Source organism: Eretmochelys imbricata, chromosome 7, assembly GCF_965152235.1.
Source record: "Eretmochelys imbricata isolate rEreImb1 chromosome 7, rEreImb1.hap1, whole genome shotgun sequence".
In the NCBI taxonomy this organism is placed as follows: domain Eukaryota; kingdom Metazoa; phylum Chordata; order Testudines; family Cheloniidae; genus Eretmochelys; species Eretmochelys imbricata.
In genome coordinates, this window is record NC_135578.1 from 41,983,239 (window position 1) to 42,007,049 (window position 23,811).

General features: G+C 40.7%; 1 protein-coding gene across 1 annotated transcript in view; it reads right to left on the bottom strand.

The window, feature by feature from the left end:
• Positions 1-20,213, bottom strand: part of SHISA5 (shisa family member 5) — a 47,833-nt gene extending 27,620 nt beyond the window's left edge. Inside the window, exons 1-3 of the mRNA XM_077822249.1 lie at positions 20,011-20,213; positions 13,058-13,226; positions 9,472-9,546 (exon numbers count right to left, since the gene is read on the bottom strand). Of these exons, the coding sequence (XP_077678375.1) occupies positions 9,472-9,546; positions 13,058-13,226; positions 20,011-20,071 (305 nt within the window). The 5' untranslated portion in view covers positions 20,072-20,213. The remainder of the gene's footprint in view (positions 1-9,471; positions 9,547-13,057; positions 13,227-20,010) is intronic.
• Between the last annotated feature and the right edge of the window lie 3,598 nt (positions 20,214-23,811).

A 23,811-nucleotide genomic window follows, 5' to 3' on the forward strand; every position in this document is an offset into this window, starting at 1 on the left:
ACATAAGCAACAGATACCCAGATTGCTTGGCATGGGTCAGCTCTAATGGATATATACATCTGCTTATTATAAAAGCTTATTACCTTTTCAAATCTAAGACTAACTCATTTGTGTGTATGTATGTTTGTAAATAACTCTTCTTTTTCCTAGTTAATACACCTATAGTTAGTTTATTAAAAGGACTGGCTACAAGCATTGTGTTTGGTTTGAGATCGGAGTCCAGTTGACCTGGGGTAAATGATTGATCCTTTGGGACTGAGAACCTGAATATTATTCTGATTTTGGGTGTAAGGGATCATTATTAAGTCCAACTTTCCAGGGTGGCAAGACAGACTGAATGCCCTAGGGGACTATCTTGTGACTGCATGGCAAGGCTGTTATAGGGCTTTGGGAGTTCATACTTAAAGTGTTGGTGAAATCTAATTATAGAACATACAATCAGTTTGGGATTTCTACCCTGCCTTTTGATAGGCTGCCATGAGTTTGGCACTCACCATCGTGAGCCACTCCAGACAGCGTGATACACCCATCCTCTGATAGTCAGGCCCTTTAAGAAGTCTCAAATCAGGCACCCAAAATTCACTAGTAATTTCTGAAAATCTTGGTATATAGTTTTAATTGATGGCAGAGCATCCAGAGCCTAATTTAGGCTTCTGTAATGTTTATTAAATGAAAAATAATTTCTGGGAATTGTGATGGCATCAGCACCGTTAAAGACACTCAACAGGACAACAGTTTGATACAAACACTAAATCATTTGGATACGAGTCAAGTTTTAAAACAATTATGACACAGAAGAAAAGAGAGTGGGAGAGTCACTAGTAATTCATTTTCCTAAGGCAGAGAAGGGGGAAAAAAAGCCTTGGAGGAAAGAAAAAAAAAAACAAAAAAACACAAAACCACACAACAACTGAGAAAAGTGGGATCAAATCAGTTAACCTACTCTTTTCTCTAATTTACTTAATAGCCACTGATAATTCTACCTCAATACTGTGAAAGGGGTTCTGAATTTCATAGGGCGGGCCATATTTTCAATACAGAGGTGGTCTTGGACACTGTCCCTCTCCCACCCCCTAGCTTCCCTCTCGCAATTACAGCTACTTGCTTCCTTGGAGAGGTGCTATTAAGCAAGTTTATTTTTGTGTGTCTTATTCCAATTTAGCAGCCGGAAAGAGCATCAATATTTTGTAACCAGCCGGTTCTCTTACAGCTGCCAGCAAGAGTAAGGGCATTGCAGACAAACAGTATTCCACAGATCAGTTTGTCAACTCTGAGCCAAGAGTAATCCATCAAGTAATAACTCTGACTGCAAGACAAATGCCCCATAGCAATAGTGCTCATGGCATCCTGATTTATCAGGATCATGGATGCACTAGCCATAACTGCAAAGTGGGGCACAGGAAGACCTACTTCCATTTACCTGTTGCATATCCCATACTATTTTTTTTTTTAAAATCTCGTGACAGGCAGATAGGATTCCTGGGTCCATGGAAGTAAGGGACTCAAGGCAGTTATCACCCCAGTATACACCCGACTCTGATATGTCTTGTGTTTACATTATCCCTGAGTGTCTTTAGTGGACTTTTTTCCCCCAGAAGCTCCTTTTTAATTTATACTAATGGGTGTGGCCCTAATCGGTCTGCAAAGTCAGACTCAAAGCAATGAAAAACAGAGTTAATAGTAACAAAACATTTACTTTTTCCCAAAGGTTATCCGCTGTATGGTATGTCATACCTTAAAATTGTTAGACAATATTTCTGTTTGTTGTATATAGGGACAAAAACAGGACAAAAAAAATCTTTGACATACAAGATCTGCCATCGGTAAATAATTTGGGGCAATTTTCTTGGCAACAAATTCAAATTATGGACCAATCCTGAAAATATTTACTGCGGGTTGTAACACTTAATGCCAGTCCCATTGACTTCAACCTTTGAACATTTCTTATTTCAATGGGACTACTCAAACATTATATCCCACAGTAAATGTAATTATTGGCAAGAATAGGTAATTATTTGAATCTCCAAATTCAGAACAGTTTATTCCTAACACAAACTTCATTTCTATGAGCTCAATACTTGAATTATCATAGCTGTTGTACATACAGATTAGAACTTCATACTCTGTATTTTTCAGTTTAAGCTATTTAGAGATTCCAAATATATAGGGATAGTACAGGAAAATAAATCCCCTATGTGTGTCATATTGGTGAGCACTTGTGCTATTTACTGTAGACAGGAAACAAATTACTGTTTAAGAAATCCTATCTACATTAAACCTAAACATTATACAAGGGTTAAAATCTCCATGTCGTTGTTCAAGAATCCTTAAGTAACCCACTTCAAAAATATTTCCATTTTAAAAGTTAAAAGTTTGATGTTTATACATGGACCTTACTTTGCTTTTGTTGAATCAATTTCAGCTGGAAATTTTGAAGTAATGGGTTAGCTATGAGGACACTACTCTGTATGATTGCTTTCTCAGTTGTTACAAAGCAAATCCACAGGGCTCATTTCATATAATGTCTGCGCACAGGAAGATTCAAGCTTACCCCATTTTAATTTAAATTAAGAGCTTCTGATCCGAAGTCTTTCCCTGAAATTCTTCCTTTGCAGTCTTCAGGCTCTCTCCCTCTCACTGAGAAATGAAACTGAACTGCATTTCTTGAAATGCCTCCGGTATTGAAGGCCAGATTTTGTTCAGTGACATCAGCAGAAAGACACACCTCACTCAATGCTTAGAAAAGCCTTCTTAAAGGCATAGTGCCTCTCTTAGTTCAGGGGTAACTCTGTTTATGCACACACATCAAAGACAACACGACCCTTCCAATTTGTCCACTGTTTTCCAATAATTACATCTCAGTCTGTAAACCCATGTAGTATGGATGATATTAAAACAATTGCAAATTCACACAGACATTCACATTTAACCTGCTAACCTACATATTAAAAGCACCTGATGTCAAAAAGCAAAAGATTTAAAGCATACCAAAAGTGTAAAAGTAATTCATGTTAAAAAATTAAGCACTGTGAATGCAACTCACCATGGAAAGGGCTTGAGAAAGGTACTTACTGCTCAATTAGCACCATCAAGGCTGATCACAGTAACCATACCTGGACAGGGCTTAATAGTACTGTGGGGGTTAGGCACACTCTTGTCCGTATGGAGTCTCGGAGAGGAGCTGGCTTCTGTGGGCATGAGCGCTGTCCACAGAAGCCATCAGTTGCCATCAAAAAGTATCAGAAATACATACAGCTGAACCTGTTCTAACTGAAAGCATAAGAACGGCCCTACTGGGTCAGACCAAAGGTCCATTTAGCCCAGTATCCTGTCTTCCGACAGTGGCCAATGCCAGATGCCCCAGAGGGAATGAACAGAACAGGTAATCAAGTGATCCATCCCCTGTCGCTTATTCCCAGCTTCTGGCAAACAGAGGCTATGGACATCATTCCTGCCCATCCTGGCTAAAAGCCATTGATGGACCTATCCTCCATGAATTTAACTAGTTCTTTTTTGAACCCTGTATGGTCTTGGCCTTCACAACATCCTCTGGCAAAGAGTTCCACAGGGTGACGGTGCATTGTGTGAAAAAAAAAAAAAACAAAAAAAACTTTGTTTTAAACCTGCTGCCTATTAATTTCATTTGGTGACCCCTATTTCTTGTGTTATGAAAGTAGTAAACAACACTTCCTAATCTACTTTCTCTACACCAATCATATCTCCCGTTAGCCGTCTCTTTTCCAAGCTGAAAAGTCCCAGTCTTATTGATCGCACCTCATATGGAAGCCGTTCCATACCCCTAATCATTTTTGTAGCCCTTTTCTGAGCCTTTTTCAATTCCAATATATCTTTTCTGAGATGGGGCGACCACATCTGCACACAGTATTCAAGATGTGGGCATGCCATGGATTTATATAGAGGCAATATGATATTTTCTGTCCTATTCTCTATCCGTTTCTTAATTATTCCCAGCATTCTGTTTGCTTTTTTCACTGCCACTGCACATTGTGGATAGTTCTCTGAAAATATCCACTCAATGACTCCAAGATCTTTTTCTTGAGTGGTAACAGCTAATTTAGACCCCATCATTTTATATGTATAGTTGGGATTCTGCTTTCCAATGTGCATTACTTGGCATTTATCAACATTAAATTTCATCTGCCATTTTGTTGCCCAGTCACCCAGTTTTGAGAGATCCTTTTGTAGCTCTTCGCAGTCTGCCTGGGTCTTAACTATCTTTAGTAATTTTGCATCATCTGCAAATTTTGCCATCTCGCAGTTTACCCCTTTTTCCAAATTATTTATGAATATGTTGAATAGGACTGGTCCCAGAACAGACCCCTGTGGGACACCACTATTTACCTCTCTCCATTCTGAAAACTGACCATTTATACCTACCCTTTGTTTCCTATCTGTTAGCTAGTTACTAATCCATGAGAGGACCTTCCCTCTTATCCCATGGCAGCTTACTTTGTGTAAGAGCCCTTGGTGAGGGACCTGTCAAAGGCTTTCTGAAAATCTAAGTATGCTACATCCACTGGATCCCCTTGGTCCACATGCTTGTTGACCCCCCTCAAAAAATTCTAGTAGATTGGTGAAGCATGATTTCCCTTTACTAAAAACAAATTATGTTCATCTCTATGTCTGACAATATTGTTCTTTATTATGGTTTCAACCAGTTTGCCCAGTACTGAAGTCTGGTATAGAAGCTGATTTAAATGATATGTTACAGACTACAGTTAGTACTCCTGCAATTTCACATTTGAGTTCCTTCAGAACTCTTGATGAATATTATCTGGTCCTGGTGACTTACTGCTGTTTAATTTATCAATTTGTTCCAAAACCTCCTCTAATGATACCTCTATCTGGGACAGTTCCTCAGATCTGTCACCTAAAAAGAATGGCTCAGGTTTGGGAATCTCCCCCACATCCTCAGCCACGAAGACCGATGCAAAGAATTCATTTAGTTTTTGCGCAATGGCCTTATCGTCCTTGAGTGCTTCTTTAGCACCTCTATCATCCAGTGGCCCCACTGGTTGTTTAGCAGGCTTCCTGCTTCTGATGTACTTAATTTTTTGCTATTACTTTGAGTCTTTGGCTAACTGTTCCTCAAATTCTTTTTTGGCCTTCCTAATTGTATTTTACATTCATTTGCCAGTGTTTATGCTCCTTTCTATTTTCCTCATTAGGATTTAAACGTCCATGTTTTAAAGGATGCCTTTTTGCCTCTCACTGCTTCTTTTATTTTGTTGTTTAGCCATGGTGGCTCTTTTTTTGGTTTTCTTACTATGTTTTTTAATTTGGGGTATACATAGCCAGAAACACTGTGTGCATCCCCACTTCTGTGACTGTGGAACTGACAAGTAAGGGCACTGTTGGGATACACCTTTCACACAGCAGGATCAGAGTGTTCCACCTAGTCATGTATGGGTGTGAAAGGTGTCATCCTCCAAAACTCTTCAGCTTTGGGAGTTTTTGCCAATTTTATACTGGAGGCTTGAGACCCAAGAATGACAGTCATGGAGACGTTATCCTTTAAGAATTGAAGTTGTAATAGAAAACACGTCACTGGCAAATTTATAACAAAGTAGAATAATAATTGTGAATAGAGAGATTACTGGCATTTAGCTTTGGTATTTGGAGTAATGGATTCAGGAATCCCAAAAGTTTAAGATTCTATTCTTCAGAAGGAACCGGAAATCTTCAGAAAACATGCTTTAAGTTTTAGAATTTACCTAGTAGAATTTTGAGGAAAGAGAGGAGATGATTGCACAAAATGGTGAACTGGAGTAACCTGTGTGCTAGCACTAGAACATGAATAATTTTTTCCTTATGCCATTACAGTAGTAGGGGGGGTTGGATAGGGGTCCCGGGAGGGGGCGATCAGGGGACAAAGAGGGGGGGGGTGGATAGGCATCGGGGTAGTCAGGGAACGGGTGGGGAGGTTGGATGGGTCAGGGATTTTAAAGGGGGGTAGTCAGGGGGTGGGAACTGGGAGGGGGCGGATAGGGGGCAGGGGCCAGGCTGTTTGCGGAGGCACAGCCTTCCACTACCCAGCCCTCCATACCATTTCGCAACCCCGAAGTGGCCCTCGGGCCAAAAGTTTGCCCACCCCTGTGATAGCCATATGTGGCAGTTAGCAATTGTCAAAAGTTACATCCAAAATGAATAGGTAGATCTCTCCTAATTTATAGAGGAATCACGTAAATTAAATCCACAGAAAATTTTATTAGGCAAAAAAGTTGTTTCTTCCAGTTTTCAAACTCTGGAATCCATTCCAATACCTTAAACCTTTTCCATGTCAGTGAGAGTTGGTTAAACTTGTAATGGACTTCCTCCTAGTCTACAAGCCAGCCACAATTCAAGCTCAGAGAAGCCCAGATGGAATAGCAAACAACCAGAGTTCATCCCTTCACCTATCATCTTGGAGTAATTGAGGTGAGGAAAGGCAAAATGCTGAACTTTGAGCCAGTGGGGGTGTTGCCATTTATTTTAATGGGAGAGAGATCTTACCCTTAAAGCTTCCATGGAGAGAAAACAAACGTGCAAAGTCCCTGGCCTTCCTTTCCCCACTTAACTTTGCAGTATTTCCGGTGAACTTTTTTGTTGTTCCTTTAAACACAGATTAACAGCATTCATACTGCTCATGCACTGCACACTTCCTCCTGAAACAGTTGCTAGCTGTGCTAGGCGGTGGAGTCTAGATGTTGGAGTATGGCATTTGTCATTTTCATTCCCGTTACCATCACACCAACATACCCACCTTGTGCAAGTACCGCTCAGAGTTAAGTATACAAAATGTTATCAGCCCTAGCTAATTTCTTCATTTCAGTTAGCTCATGGGTCAAACTTAGAAAACAGACTGTAAAGCTGAACTGTGAATATAAGAACACAAAGTCAAACAGAACAGAAGTCTATATAGCACACCTACTCGTTAGATACAGCTCACTCAAAGCCACAGGATGAGTATCACTCAATTTTAACTGCAACACAAATCACAAACAGAAGAGAAAAAAAATAACCTTTGTATATCCTGTTAACATCTTCTATTTTATCTTTTGAAGCAAAAGCACTATTCACTCCTTAGATGCAAGAAATATATAAAGTGCTTCCCTGAAATTATGAATATGCCATCTCATTTGGTCATTAATCTTGCTGTTCAGTTTACTGTTGCTTTTTTCAATACAGCAGCTGCTCAAAACAAACCACAATGCTTTAGCTTCTGCTTTGTGCACACTTCCTCCAAGTTATTTACTTTCTTTTGTTGAAAATAGGAGGCTTGCACAGAGTAACTAACACTAGTTTCACGAATCTTAGCATATAGTGACAGAAAAAAAAATATACAGTAGACCTTTAAAAAGTGTTTTATTCAATGTCTGAACACTGTAGAAAACCTAAGCATCATTACGGAGATTCAATAGCCTCTCTGTAGGTAAGATGGCACCCAACTTCCATCAAAGCCATATTTTAAAATCAGTGTTATATATTTTTTTTCCTAATAATGTTCAGGTAGGAAGTTGTTCTGAAGGCATTAGAATTATAAATACTTCACTAATATTTTGTAAAGTTAATATATTAGCTTTATTCCCTACTAAACAGTATCCTTTAAGAAAATATTGATAGCAAAAGCAAAGTAAGATATATGAACAAAACATGGCCCTCTTTCTCCATCTCCATCTCCACCTCCCTTTCCAAAAAGCCCATGGTTCAGAATTTAAGAAACCCTATGGGATGAATTAAGGATTTATTTGTACCATGAAAGCATAGATGTTTATATTAATAACATGGGTAATGGAAGAACACACTAACCAGTTCTTTTTCAATACTAATAGAGTTGAGTATCAATTATTTGTGTATACTTATCACTCAAAATATACTCCACAACTCTATAGCAGTCTTACAGTCACATGAGTGGGTTTTTAAGGAGCACTGAATACTTGGTGCAATAGAGGAAAAACTAGTACAATAGGGCAGCAGAGCTATTTAGTATAGAAGATCTAATGGTTAAACAGGACCCCCACTGCTACAAAAGCATGCCCCCCTCTCTCTCTCCTCTGCTCTATGAGTTTGTAAGTTCTACCGCCAACACCTAGTTACTTTGTCCTGTGGCTGGGGATTTTCCATTCTCCAAACCCTAGTCCGAACTGAGAAGCTGGAGACAACTGGTTTCCCCCTAGACTTCAGCTATCCCATTGCTCTGTCTGGGCCAGGGTTGACCCTTTCAAAAGACGGACTTGTAGACTGCCCTTCCTTGTGTCACCACCCCTGGGACTTGCAAACCAACACAGAACTAAAAAGACAGGGACCACAACTAGCCCCACATTCAGAATGGAATTTGCAGCCCGAGACTGACAAACTGAGTCCCCAATATCAAACAGAATTTGTAAGTTAAATACAGACAGATTCTCTAAACCAACACACCATGTCATCACCTTTTTAGCTTGCCTTTCACTATCACATCAAATGTAATCTTCATCCTCATCTTCAAGACCTTTAACTCCACCTCTGCCTACATATCCAGCGGTTTCTTATTACGGTTGTCCCCTCCCACCAACTATATCAGCTTTCTTGTACATTTGCCTACTCTTCCCAGAATCATTTTTGTGCCATTTTTCACACTTCCATATACATGGAATGCCCTCCCAATTCTGGTCTTTCTAGTTTATTGTTGGCCTCATCACTGACCCTAACTCATTCAAATCCCTTCTTCTTTCATGATGCTCATAAGCAGAGAGTCAATTTTAAGTAGTATTAGATAAACTAAGTGGAGCCATGAAGGTGTGCGCATATTTAAACTAGAAAACCACAGGATATAGCTGCATAAGACAGACATCACAGTCCTCATCACTAAATTAGCGTAACCCTTGTTCTTCCTCTACCTCCTTTAGTCATCACACCCAAAATTAAGTTTTAATTGCTTCAGTGCAAGAAGATAGGTATTGAATGGTACAAATAAAAGACTAACACTCTTATGGGCACTGTAACAAACAAACTAAAAGCAAAAAAAACCAACCCACCCACCCACCCATGCTACTAGTAGTAAGGCAGGCATACTTCAAGTTTTTACCAGTTTGAGAAGCATTACCAGTTTTATCAGTGTTCTCTATTCTATAGAGAGAGAATGCCAGAAATATTTAGACTCTTAAAATGGAAGAAGCATTTTAAAATTTAGCCACTATATGCTAAAAAAGTCTGCCAATGTTTAAATATAGTAAAAGAACAACAATGGTTTAGAAAAACTCCCATTCACTAAACAAGATGGAAAATTACATACTATTGAGATTATGGCCTAAACTAACATTATGCAATGTTTATCTCCAAGGCCCTACTTCTTCATATAAACTAAAATATACAGTAATCTTGAGAACACTGTGGCGTGACTTGTCAGTATTTTCATTTTGCATGTGTTGTAATACACCACATTAATAAAGTATCTTTGATAAAAACAGATGTAAGCCTTAAGTTATTTACCTGGGTCCGGGTCCCCAGTCATCATCGAAGTGTGAACGCAACTTCAACGTTTCTTCCTTGAGGGGTTGATATGTCCTGTAATAAGACAGATACACATCTCAAAAGTGGAATTTAAGTTCTTTTTACCAAGTACTCCATGCCTTCGCAATGACATTTCATGCACAGGGGAAAGGCCAATCCAACCAAAACTGGACTTGTTTCCACTCTTCAGAAGTCAGTGTATTATCTTTGGATTCCTAGAGCACATGAGAAACCATATGCCTACTCCCATGAGTACGATAGCTCAAGATATTCTCTTGAGCTCACGAATAGGAAAAATATATAAAGCCAGATGAAATCCAGTTAATTTTCATTTTCATTTTCAAGATCATTTTGATCTGGCTTGGTTAACAGAAATAGAGGTTACTTTAAAGTAATGCCAGACAGATACAAAGTATTGCATTCTTGTTCTCAAAGGCATCATCCTTTTGATGGTGAAAAGCCACAGTGATGTGCATATTAATCAGGATAGTCCCAAGCAGTTGTTCCCCAAACTTTTGAAAACTGAGTAAGGGAAATGAAACCAATAGCACCCATCTTCATCCTTGCCACGTCATTAAAAGTCTACTTATTTTAATTCTTAATCTTTTGCAGTCCCCCACATACAGTAAACACTGGCACGGAGTAACAAAATGATTAGGGTGATCGATTAATCGCAGTTAACTCACACGATTAACTCAAAAAAATTAATTGCGATTAATCACAGTTTGAATCAAACTGTTAAATAATAGAATACCAATTGAAATCTATTACATATTTTGGATGTTTTTCTACATTTTCAAATATATTGATTTCAGTTACAACACGGAATACAAAGTGTACAGTGCTCACTTTACATTATTTTTATTACAAATATTTGCACTATAAAAACGATAAACAAAATAAATTGTATTTCAATTCACTTCATACAAGTACCATAGTGCAATCTCTTAATCGTGAAAGCGCAACTTACAAAAGTAGATTTCTTTTTGTTCCATAACTGCACTCAAAAACAAAACATAAAACTTTAGAGCCTACAAGTCCACTCAGTCCTACTTCTTGTTCAGCCACCCGCTGAGACAAACAAGTTTGTTTGCATTTATGCGAGATAATGCTGCCCACTTTTTATTTATGTCACCTGAAAGTGAGAACAGACATTTGCATGGCACTTTTGTAGCCAGTACTGCAAGGTATTTACATGCTAGATATGCTAAACATTCATATGCCCCTTCATGCTTTGGCCACCATTCCAGAGGACATGCTTCCATGCTGATGTCGGTCGTTAAAAAAATAATACATTAATTAAATTTGTGACTGAACTCCTTGTGGGGAGAATTGTAGGGCTCCTGCTCTGTGTTTTACCCACATTCTGCCATATATTTCATGTTATAGCAGTCTCGGATGATGACCCAGCACATGTTCGTTTTAAGAACGCTTTCACAGCAGATTTGACAAAATACAAAGAAGGTACCAATGTGAGATTTCTAAAGATAGCTACAGCACTCGACCCAATATTTAAGAATCTGAAGTGTGTGGCACATGCATTCAGAAGTCTTAAAGGAGCAAAATTCCAACGTGGAAATTACAGAATCTGAATCGCCAAAAAATAAAATCAACCTTCTGCTGGTGACATCTGACTCGGATGATGAAAATAAACATGCCTCGATCTGCATTGTTTGGATAGTTATGGAACAGAACCCATCATCAGCATGGACGCATGTCGTCTGCAATGGTGGTTGAAGCATAAAAAGACATATGAATATTTAGCATATCTGGCACATAAATATCTTGCAATACCAGCTACAACAGTGGCATGTGAAAGCTTGTTCTCACTTTCAGGTGATACTGTAAACAAGAAGCGGGCAGCATTATCTCCTGCAAATGTAAACAAAATTGTTTGTCTGAGTGACTGGCTGAACAAGAAGTAGGACTGAGTGGACTTGTAGGTTCTAAAGTTTTACTTTGTTTTGTTTTTGAATGCAGTTATTTTTTGTGCATAATTCTACATTTGTAATTTCAACTTTCATGATAAAAAGATTGCACTACAGTACTTGTATTAGGTGAATTGAAAAATACTATTTTATTTCTACAATGCAACTGTTTATAATACACTTTGTATTCTGTGTTGTAATTGAAATCAATATATTTGAAAATGTGGCAAACATCCAAAAATATTTACATAAATGGCATTCTATTATTGTTTAACAGCACAATTAATCGCACGATGAATTTTTTAACTGCACAATTAATTGTGATTAACTTTATCGCTGAAAAGCCCTAAAAATGATCTTTGCAAAGCGATGGTTTATTTCTCTTTTTTTGTTTTATGCTATCATATTAACAAACACTATACACTAGGTCACAATTTAAATTTAAGCACCCAGTTTCTCCATGTTTGAGAAGTATTATGCAACTGCTTTATACTGCAAAAGGACTAATTCTCCACTGCTTTCATCTGAGGTTTCCAATAAGTGTTGCAAACAAACATTCAACAAATTCTACAATCCTGTCAGGTAGGCAAGAGTTTAAGCCTCAGTTTACCCACCAGTCAAATGCTGTTAAGGAAATAAGGCTTACTGAAGTCCATGATTCAGTGACATGGTGTAACCGGGCACAGATGCACCCAGTAGCTGCTCCTGCTGGTCATCCTTGGGAATTAGCTCACCAGCCTCTGGAACACCCTCTGCCATCTGGTGATCCGCCTGTCACTAGCCCCCGTGCCCCTCCCGGACCCAGTGCCGTTTTGTCTGGGGTGCTGCCCCTCAGGCTCAGGGTCTCCCCACCCAGGGAAACCCCCCCCACCCACTATCCCCACTTCACCTCAGTCTTGGCTACTGCCAGTCCTCACTTAGCCCCGCTCCCTGGGCAGACTGCAGTGTATCAGCCACTCATCACAGGCGATGGGTTTGGACCTGCTGCCTCTGCCTACCCATGGGCTGCCCCCTGCAACCCCAGTACCTATTTGGCCTTACTCTAGGCCTACAGCTTTGGGGGTTTCCAGGCCGGAGCTCCCCAGCCCCTCTGGCCTTCCCCCAGCCCTGCTCCACCCCAGGTACTCTCTCAAGCTCCCCAGCAGCCAGGCCCTTCTCCCTCTAAAGGCAGAGAGAGACTGACTACTCCTGGCTGCCCTGGCCTTCTTATACAGGCCAGCTGTGGCCTGATTGGGGTATGGCCCAGCTGCGGCTACTTCCCCAATCAGCCCAGCTTCTAGCCCACAGCCCCAGCCCTCTCCAAGGGCTGGCTTTTCAGCCCTTCAGGGCAGGAGCGGGTGTCTACCCCACTACACATGGCTAAAACCTGAAGGACCTACCATGGCCGTAACCAGTACAGGGCGCGTGGGGCAGCTGGCCAGGGCGCAAAGCTACAAAGGCAGAAAAATGGGGTAGAAAAACAGTAGAGGGTGCAAATATGCTTGCTTACCCGGGGCGCTAAAATGCTTAGTTACAGCTCTGGGACCTAGTTCAAATTCTTTGTTCTAACTATAAAATCATATACCCTTATCTATCATCTTTTGGTATGCAGAAAAAAAAAAAATGTACTAGCTCACACACTTGAGTTTGTCACATACCTGTCGTCCAGCACATTACACATAAATTGTTCATCTTCTCCAAATTTATATGACCTATCCAAGCAGCAATATCGGCTGATGCAGTTTCCACAGCAGAACTGTGGGCAGGATTTTTCAGAATATGTGCGTCCATCAGAATCTGTGTATTCCCTACAATATTCACCCAAAGCTGAAAATAAGGAAATAACCAACAGTCAGACATTTAAAAATCAAACACGTTTGGATGTATCTACATTAGCTGTCAGCTCATCTAGTATCATATCATAGAAAATTAGGGTTGGAATAGACCTCAGGAGATCATCGAGTCCAACCCCCTGCTCAAAGCAGGGCTAACCCCAACTAAATCATCCCAGCCAGGGCTTTGTCAAGCCAGGCCTTAAAAACTTCTAAGGACGGAGATTCCACCACCTCCCTAGGTAACTCATTCCAGTGCTTCACCAGCCTCCTAGTGAAATAGTGTTTCCTAATATCCAACCTAGACCTCCTGCACTGCGACTATTGCTCCTTGTTCTGTCATCTGCCACCACTGAGAACAGCCGAGCTCCATCCTCTTTGGAACCCCCCTTCAGGTAGTTGAAAGCTGCTATCAAATCCCCCCTCACTTTTCTCTTCCGTAGACTAAACAAGCCCAGTTCCCTCAGCCTCTCCTCGTAAGTCATGTGCCACAGCCCCCTGATCATATTCATTGCCCTCCGCTGGACTCTCTCCAATTTGTCCACATCCTTTCTATAGTGGGGGGCCCAAAACTGGACGCAATACTCCAGATGTGGCCTCATCGGTGCTGAATAGAGGGGAATAATCACTTCCCTCAATCTGCTGGCAATGCTCCTACTAATGCAGCCCAATATGCCGTTAGTCTTCTTGGCAACAAGGGCACACTGCTGACTCATATCCAGTTTCTCATCCACTATAATCCCCAGATCCTTTTCTGCAGAATTGCTGCTTAGACAGTCAGTCCCCAGCCTGTAGCAGTGCATGGGATTCTTCCTTCTTAAGTGCAGCATTCTGCACTTGTCCTTGTTGAACCTCATCAGATTTCTTTTGGCCCAAGCCTCCAATTTGTCTAGGTCACTCTGAACTCCATCCTTACCCAGTGTATCTACCTCTCCCCCCACCTTATTGTCATCCGCAACATCATATCAGAATGTAATAAATACTACTTCAGTTGTGTCTTCTAAATTAATGATTTCCATCAGAGCTAAGGTGAGTTCTTAGCCTTCAGTCTTTCCATTTATAATATGCTCTCTCCAACCAAGATAGGTTAGCTCTCTCCAAGTGTTCTCCCAGGCACATAAAGGAGAAAACTGTTTGAAAATAAAATTGTAGACATTCCTTGTAGTGTTATTTTCATCACAATGGCGGCTAGCAAATACAGCAATGACTTTCAAGGATCATGGTACCAACTTTATTAGCCAATCAGGGCTCTTCTAAAAATGCTGCATGAGTACCAAAATCAGTGTTAAAAGAAAAACTTTTAATAAAATCTTTCCAGGTATTTGATTTGATGCACAAGATGCATCAGAGTAACATGTACTATTGATTCAGATGCCCACATGGATCTGTATCTTTTAAAAAGCTGTGGGGCAAATCCCAATCCTACAGAATTCAATGACAAAAATCTTTCATTGACTGGTCCCCCCAGTTTTCAAGGTGATCTGCAAGAATTTTATGTTATGTTTTGTTTTGTTCGATGTTGTTCCTTTTTCTATCTATCATGTATAAAGAATGAAAGGTTTATTTTATGGTTTTTCCTGCACGTTAACTTTAGAAATATAATAAAGACATCATCTGGTCTCTCCTTTGGCTAGGGGGTTTCAGAGGTGTTCTCTGAGCTTTCACAGCTTAACTCAGGGGTGGCCAACCTAAGCCTGAGAAGCAGCCAGAATTTACCAATGTGCATTGCCAAAGAGCCACAGTAATATATCAGCAGCCCCCCCCATCAGCTTCCCCCTCGGCTCCCAGTGCCTCCTGCCCACCGGCATCCCCACCGATCAGCACTTCCCCTGCACCTCCCGATCAGCTGTTTTGTGGCCTTCAGGAGGCTCTGGGGGGGGAGGAGAAGGAGCAAGGGCACTGCAGACTCAGAGGAGGGCGTGGGAAGGGGTGGCGTGGGGGCAGGGCCTGTGGCAGAGCCAGGGGTTGAGCAGTGAGCACCCCCCGGCACACTGGAAAGTTGGTGCCTGTAGCTCCAGCCCCGGAGTCGGTGCCTGTACCAGGAGCCGCATATTAACTTCTGAAGAGCCACAAGTGGCTCTGGAGCCACAGGTTGGCCACCCCTAGCTCAACTGAAGGTATGGGGTGATTCAGCTTTAACCAAGCCATCACTTCTCTCCAATTTTTATTATGCATTGGCGCTAGGTAGGCAATTTATATGATCCAACTTAAAGTCAAAGTAGTTGAGAAGGCAAGGGATTTTAAGTCTGGTCTCTTGTGAAGTCAATTTCACAGTTAGAGTACAGAGTCTCACAAGATAGAAGAGACCTGCATACCTACTGTTAAAAAACAACAAACAACAACGTTGCATACAGTTTACATATTTTTATACCTAAAAGACAGTTCAGTTCATCCTTCCCATTTTAAGGTCATCTTTAATATTTTGGCAGCTCACATTCTGGAGGCTGATAATACTTCACTCCTTGCATCTGAGGATTTCAAGAAGCTTTACAATTTATCAGGTTCCACAACATACTTTAGAGTTAAGTATTAGTGTGAAGACCAGGGATGCACATTTTGTGGGCAGAGGAGAGAACTCCTTGATACTGAACTATTTTTGTTGTTTCAAGATATATTTCTGTTAATAGTCTATACGGTTTTGACACTTTCTTTAGCCATATTTTAAAGCATCCAGTATAACCACATGTCAGGACCTGTTATTTAAAATAAATTTAGTTAAAAACAAAAAACCTATGAGAACAGTATTACTGAAAGATTGAAACTGTGGCGACCCCATTTCACCCAACTTAATATGGCAATAAATGAGATGGTAGGGACTATCCCGTTATTGGACTTTTATGGTTTTAGGTTTGTCTCCTTTTGATTGGATCCAGGATTTAGAGATTACCTTACCTCTGAGAAGAGAGTAACCAGACTCGTTGTTGCAACATGGAACTGAGAACAATATTTCCTGGTTTCTATTCCCTGCTTGACACTTGTGTTGACTCACTGTTTAACCATGTGCACGTTACAAATTATGTGCCTCAGTTTACCATCTGCAAACCAAGGGTAATATCATATTGTGAATTAACAAATGATGGTAGAAAAATTTGCCCTTAAAGCACCTTTTTATCTGAGGATCTCAAATTATTTCAGGTGTTATTGTTCCTCTGACAGTCTGTATCTTCTGAATAAGGATGTTGAGTTATTGTACATTAAAATATTAAATTAACATATTTTATTAAGAGATTAAGAAGTTATTACTGTTGTATTTTAAACGGATTCTGCTGTAGTTTAAATAATCTCTCCTCTCTCTGTTTCCCTCATTACATGGTTCTCCAATACTAATCTTCATCTGAATATTTTATCCATCTCTAATTCTGAGAAATAACTAACAACACAAAAACCAAAACCACCACCCAGATTTGAAGACTCAGATATATTCAAAAGGTAACAGGAAATTCTGGTTTATTAATGCCTTCTAAAGACTTCTGCAAATTGTGCCCATATGATCTCACTTCTGGTATAATGGTTTTCTTATGGAATGAAGAAATATGTTTGTGTAGGAAGCAAAATCATAAACTGTTCTCTTTCCTCTGTCTAAAATAAGGAATTGCAAAGCAATTAAGATACTTCCACATATATTACTTCTGTGTTGCGTAAAGACAAAAACAAAAGGGTTTATCCAGGTTTACCACAGGCCTGAGCACAGAGGCAAACAAATTGTAGAGTGTTAAAATAAAGGCAGAAGAGGTACATTCTAATCTATACTAAATTAAAATAGACAAGAAACACATTTGCAGGAAGGACTACTATAACAATGTAAATTTATTGTTTAATTTGACTGCAAGGTATAATAAACTACATATGATCCTCAGTTATTTTCAACTCCCTGTTATTCCCAAGGCCCTATTAATTTCATTGACAAATGAGTTTAAATAAACTAAGCTGTCAATGATAACGTCCTCAGCTTCATTACTAATTATTTCGACCACATTAACGCCCACAGTCTAGATTGTGCTAGGTGTTCTTTAAAATATAAGACAGTTCCTGCTCTGAAGAGCTTAAAATCAGGTGGGGGTGGGAGGGAAGGGATATAACAGAGTGGTCAACGTAACAGCTAGGAAGCACAGTTGCCAACTTTCACATGGTAAATAAACACCCTGACTTTCACAATAAGCCAAAAATCAAGCTAATCCCATTGCAAAACAAGGCCAAAACAAGCCAATCCCTAAGAACCCCAACACTCTATGTGGCTAGATCCCCCCAGTGTGCAGTCTGGGACTGTGGAGGGCCCGCTGTGCGACCCTGACTCTTCCCCCCCCTTACCCCTGCTTGCCGGAGCCGATAAAAAAAAAAGAAGCAATAAGCTACAAGCCAAAAACTAGCCAACACGCAATTCACAAGCCAATTAAGCTTAAAACAAGCCCAATTTCTGTGTTTTTTTCATGAGTTTGGCATGTCTGCTAAGAAGCCTATTGGTAGTTCTCCTCTTTTGAATTGCATCAACTATCCCCAGATGTTCTTACCTAAAAATCATCTAATTTAGCTGAGTTATTTGATGGGACAATTCCCTGATAAAGAGTTTATCCAATCACCAATTACTACTGTTCAAGAACAGATTCATGTCAGTATAGTATTCATAGTTGTTACCGGTTTCAGAGTAACAGCCGTGTTAGTCTGTATTCGCAAAAAGAAAAGGAGTACTTGTGGCACCTTAGAGACTAACCAATTTATTTTAGCATGAGCTTTCGTGAGCTACAGCTCACTTCATCAGATACATACCGTGGAAACTGCAGCAGACTTTACATATACACAGAGAATATGAAACAATACCTCCTCCCACCCCACTGTCCTGCTGGTAATAACTTATCTAAAGTAATCGTCAGGTTAGGCCATTTCCAGCACAAATCCAGGTTTTCTCACCCTCCACCCCCCCACACAAATTCACTCTCCTGCTGGTGGACCACTCCTAACAGATGTTTTTTATTATACTGTCAGTAAGTCAATTTGGACACAATTCATAGCTAACTTGATTAATAAGCTTAAAAACATATCTGTGAATATTCCTCTCTCTCCCTCCCCCCTCAAATGAATTGAACTAACTTGCACTGAGAGTGATGACCTTGATGTAAAGGAAAAGCTGAGGCTCCTTTAACTTTGACTTTTTCCTGAGCTCCAAGCCAGCTAGTCTTCCTAATTAAGCTCCTTTCCTGTAGATATTTTCCATTTATGCCTGATGCCAGATCAAAAGTTTTCTTTGCATGAAATAGATTATTAGAGCTGTATGAAAAATTTAAAACCAATTTTGTAAACCTTGACATTTGTGTGTTGATTTTTTTGGATGCCCAATCTTAGTTACCTTGAAAATGCTCAATTTCCATAAGTACTAAGCACCCCCCTTCTTTAAAGAAATGGGTCCCTTTAAAGATTTCTAGTACTAGCAAAAAATAATAAATAAAAATGAGGTCCCATAAATCACTAGTCATGTTTGAAAATCTTAACTAGATTAGTGTTAGTCGCCAGTGTTATTTGTGACTGTAGTTCTTCCAAATTAATATCATGATATGACATTAACAGCCTTGTGACTTTTTTGCTCAGTAGTTTACTCAGAACATGTTACCACTGTAAAAAAATAAAAGAGAAAAATAAATCCCCAAACCAAAAAACACTGCAACAAGGTAGCACAAGGTAAAGCGCATCTTAGTTTTCACATGTTAAACCATTACTCCCCAAGATCACTGATGTTACTAAAACATTCTCTTGGGGAACCATAGCCTTCTACCGCAGTTTCTTTTTTGTTTTGAAAAAGAGAGTTGTTTGATGTTCTGAACATTTTTGTTTTTCTAATTCTTGTGGTAAAGGGGCCTTAAGACATCTTGATCAGGTACCCCTGCTCAACAGCAGCCAGTATATTTTCTGAAGAGCCCCAGGGCCACTTGCAAATATGCTTCTGGTCTATTTGAGCTTCCCATGTATTAGGACAAACAGGAAACTGGACTGGATGCACAGGAGAGGGTTTTTACACTAGCAGCTGTTTGTGGGAAGGGATGGAATCCTACCTAATGTTAATACCTAAATGTTTGGGACCAAACATGCCACAACATTTATATTCAGAATGAAAAGATGTAATATTCAATATTGTTAAGAAATCGATCAGGAATGAATATGTTCATTACAATTCCTGTGAAGTCATCTAGTCACCCCTTCTCAGTCCCTAGGCCAAGGCAAGATTGTTTCCTATGATACTCTCCAAAGCTTCATCTAGTTTTAAATGACTCGGCTATTACGGTGTTCATTGATCTCCTATGGAGTCTATTCCATGATCTAATGGATCTCACTGTCGAGAAAGTGTTTCCCAGTATCTAGACAAAGTTTATTTAGTCCTTCCTGCCGAGTAAATACTGAGTATTTACTATTCTCCCGCCTTGCCTCCCGCAAGTCCCTATTACAGCGGTACCAGTGGCTGGGGCGGCGAGCCTTTACTGCCCCTCCTGTATTTATGGGAGGCTGAAGAGCGAGTGTAGCCCTGACGGGGACATTTGAAGACAACAAGACCAAGCCCCCGACAGCACTGAAATTAGCTCCTCCCGCCCCAGCCAGGCGCGGGGGGGGGCTCCCTAGCTGGGACGGCGGAGTTTGAAAGGAGGGTTCCCAACAAGGTGCCCCTGCCAAGCGCCTCGGGGAGCAGCACCTCCGCGCCCCACACTCCGGTTCACCAGGAGCAGCCCTCACGGGGCCACCCCAAGCTCTGGCGAGCGGACGCTGCTCAGCCCGGCCGACCCCCGCTCGGCACTCACCGCCGGCCTGCAGGAGCAGGAAGCTGAAGGCCAGGAGGCTACAACCGCTTGCGGGAACCATGGATCCTGCCTCCGGGGGACAGACGGCAGCCGCTGCTCGGTGGTGGGTCGGTGTGTGATTGTTTTTCAAGCGAGGTGGGGGAGCGCCCCAGAGCCCCGGCCTCCGTTCGCCAGAGACGCCCCTTGTCTGGCTGAGGGGAGGAGTAACGAGCGTCTGCCTGCCGGCCTACTAGCTCAACGCCCCCTTCTCCTTCCCTTGTGGAGGCGGTCCATGCACGCCCGCCTGTAGCCTGAGGCGCCGCGGGCGGTAGCAGAAGCCCTGCCCCGACCCACTTGACCTGAGCTGGACAAGGCGGGGCGGGGGGAGAACTGAACTGGGCACCGGGATGCCTGGGTTCATTCCCCCCCCCCCCCCGCCACAGAGCCCTCCGTGCCTTGGGACCTTCGCCAAGGCAATCCTTCCTCTCGGGGAAGCTGGGAGATCCAGGCTGCAACTTTAGCTGCGGATTGAGGCAAATTATAGAACCGGTCCCTTTGGTCCTGTGCCCTTTTGAGCTGGAGGGTGCACGCTGGCAGTGTTTAAAACATGAGGAGAGCGGGATCGTAACACTCCCCTCCGTCAAATTCCCCTAATAGGATTAGAAGGGACCTCACAGAGAGCTGGCTCTTCGCGCATCCCAGCCCCAGAATTCAAAGAGCTTTAGATGCAGGGTTCCAGTGTGGGCACTTTTCTTTTTAGTTTCCCCTGGTGCCGGAATAAGTATCAGTCCTAGGGTGGTTTTATTGTTTATCATGGAGTTTAGTATAGGAATCAAGTAAACATGGGTCAATCCTTCAAATAATAAATATTTGCAGTTGCAGACTAAGTTCACACAGGTGCTGCTTCTTATTTACAATGTCACCAGAAAGTGAGAACAGGCATTCGCATGGCACTTTTGTAACCTGCATTGCAAGCTATTTGTGTGCCAGATATGTAAATATTTGTATGCCCCTTCATGCTTTGGTCACTATTCTGGAGGACATGCTTCCATGCTGATGGTGCTTGTTAAAAAAAGAAATTGTTAATTCAATGTGATTGAACTCCTTGGGGGAGAACTGTACGTCTCCTGCTCTGTTTTACCCACTTTCTGCCATATATTTCATGTTATAGCAGTCTCGGATGATGACCCAGCATGTTGTTCGTTTTAAGGACACTTTCACTGTATGTAGATTTGACAAAATGCAAAGAAAGTACCAATGTGAGATTTCTAAAGATAGTTACAGGACTGGACCCAAGATTTAAGAATCTGAAGTGCCTTCCTCTGAGAGGAAGGAGGGGTGGCACATGCTTTCAGAAGTCTTAAAAGAGCAACACTCTGATGTAGAAACTACAGAATCCAAACCACCAAAAAAGAAAATCAACCTTCTGCTGGAGGCATCTGACTCAGATGATGAATATGAACATGTGTCGGTCCACACTGCTTTGGATTGTTATTGAGCAGAACCCATGATCAGCATGGATGTATGTCCTCTGGACAGATGGTTGAAGAATGAAAAGACATATGAATCTTTAGCGCATCTGCACGTAAATATCTTGCAATGCCGGCTACAACAGTGCCATGCGAACGCTTCAGGTGACACTATAAACAAGAAGTGGGCAGCATTATCTCCTGCCCATGTAAACAAATTTGTTTGAGTGATTGGTTGAACAAGATGTAGGACTGAGTGGGCTTGCAGACTCTAAAGTTTTACATTGTTTTGTTTTTGAATGTAGTCATTTTTTGTGCATAATTCTACATTTGTAAGTTCAACTTTCATGATAGAGAGCATTGTACACTTTGTATTCTGTGTTGTAATTGAACTCGGTATATTTGAAAATGTGGAAAACATCTGAAAATATTTTAAATAAGTAGTATTCTATTATTTTTTAATTACCCGCTTAATTTTTTTAATTGCGTGACAGCCTTTATTTTGAGCTTTTAGCGTTTGCATTTTCAAGCATCTCTACAACCACAAGGACTATAAACTTACTTCATTCTAAATGCAAGCTTAGAATCACATTTAGTGACACAGCCTTCTGGGACCTGGACTGTTGGGAAAAATACCCATACCAAGTATTGCAAGACTTGCAGTAAAATTGCATGAGTTGCCAAACACTTGTTTGCACGTACACGAAAGCTTGATTATTCTATGCAATGCGACAATGTTGGTAGCAAAGGCTAATTTAAGATTTTGAAGGCCACCTGTGACCTTTCTGTGGAGCACAACAGCAGCCTTTGAGCTAACCTCAAATCCCTCATTTCTAATTCACTTTGCTATGGGTATCTGCACTGCCTGCTTCTATATGGCAGGTGGTCCAACAGTTCTATTGGTGTTCTTTACAGCTGCAAAGATTTTCATGCAATGATTTGCTTATTTTAGTATTTTTCAAATGTACATTGATTTTATCAAATAAATGCCTTTTTTGTAGATTCATTTCAGTAAGTCATTTCCATAATACTGAATGGACATTAATTGCTTTGTTTCTACAAAGATACGTGTATACCATTTACCAGGTTGCAGTGACTTTGGTGTAGGGCGATGTGGTTTCAAGACAAATTTTTGAAGAGTTACAGTCGTTGCAAACCTTGTAAATGAAGTGGGCAGAGAAGACTCTTCCCTCCCCCAACCCAGTCTGTTTCACTTCCTTTTTTTACCCTGTCTTTAGGAGAGAAAAGTGTGGCAGCAGCTTTAAATGCTCTTTCCTTTTTGTAGTTGTATTTCTAAAAAGAAAGATCTGTATTCCATGTCTGAACCTTACTGTAGTTTTGTGGTTTGGGAGGTTTCAATTCCGGCTGCCCTTTTCTTGAACTCTCAGGTCCCTAGCCATCTGTGCAGAAGGCAACAATGATGTAATGTCAGCTATTGCTCTATTTATACCCTGCCATATTGGAGCAGGGAAGATAACTGAGTTACTTAAAATACAGACTTCCTTTACCCAGGATATTGTAGTTTACATTGCTACATAAAAATAGGGAAAGAAACCCTCATATTTAAAAGTTGGCTTTAAAATGGGGATTTTTGGATGCTGTACCCACAAAGCAGTGACGTTTTAGATGTCAAACCATAATAATAATCTCAAACTACAACAAAGTAGAATATCCTGATTAATTAGAAGGTTAGAAAGAATAATACCAATGTGGTATCATTAAGTGAAGTGATAACAGGCCCCTTTCCTCTAAGTGTATTTTAAAAACACAGTATTACCATGATTAGCTGAATCAAAACAACAGAATTTACATAACCACACTGATGACACAGGTGCCTAACTCAAAGAAAATTAGATATAATTTTAACAATAATGAGTTAAAATCTACTGAAATAAAATAAGCAGAGAATAAGTCCATGTAAACTAGATTCCAAATCAATTTCCAAGCTCATAAATGAAAAGTTGATGTGGAGTGGAATCCAGTCCCCCCACACAACCACCCACACACATTTGAGCCTGTGGTTGAATTCGTAGGCCATCCCAAAAGTGAGGAACACCAACTATGGAAGCAGTGATTTGGTTGGCATAGCACTTAAGAAGGTTCATGTTTCCAGTAGATCCTGGATAGACAAGGGGAAGGGAATAGAAGAGGAAGCAAAAAGTAAAGTTATTCTTTAGCTTGCATGCATTGCAGTATTGCACGTACATTTTCTAACAGTTTTCCTTTAAAAGGTGCTAAAATAATGGTGCCTATACACAAAAAGCATGTCTACAGGATTTTGGAACTGGGGCAAAAGTACAAGGGCCAAAATTTCATATAATGGGCTAGATTCAGTTTTAGTTTTCACCAGTTT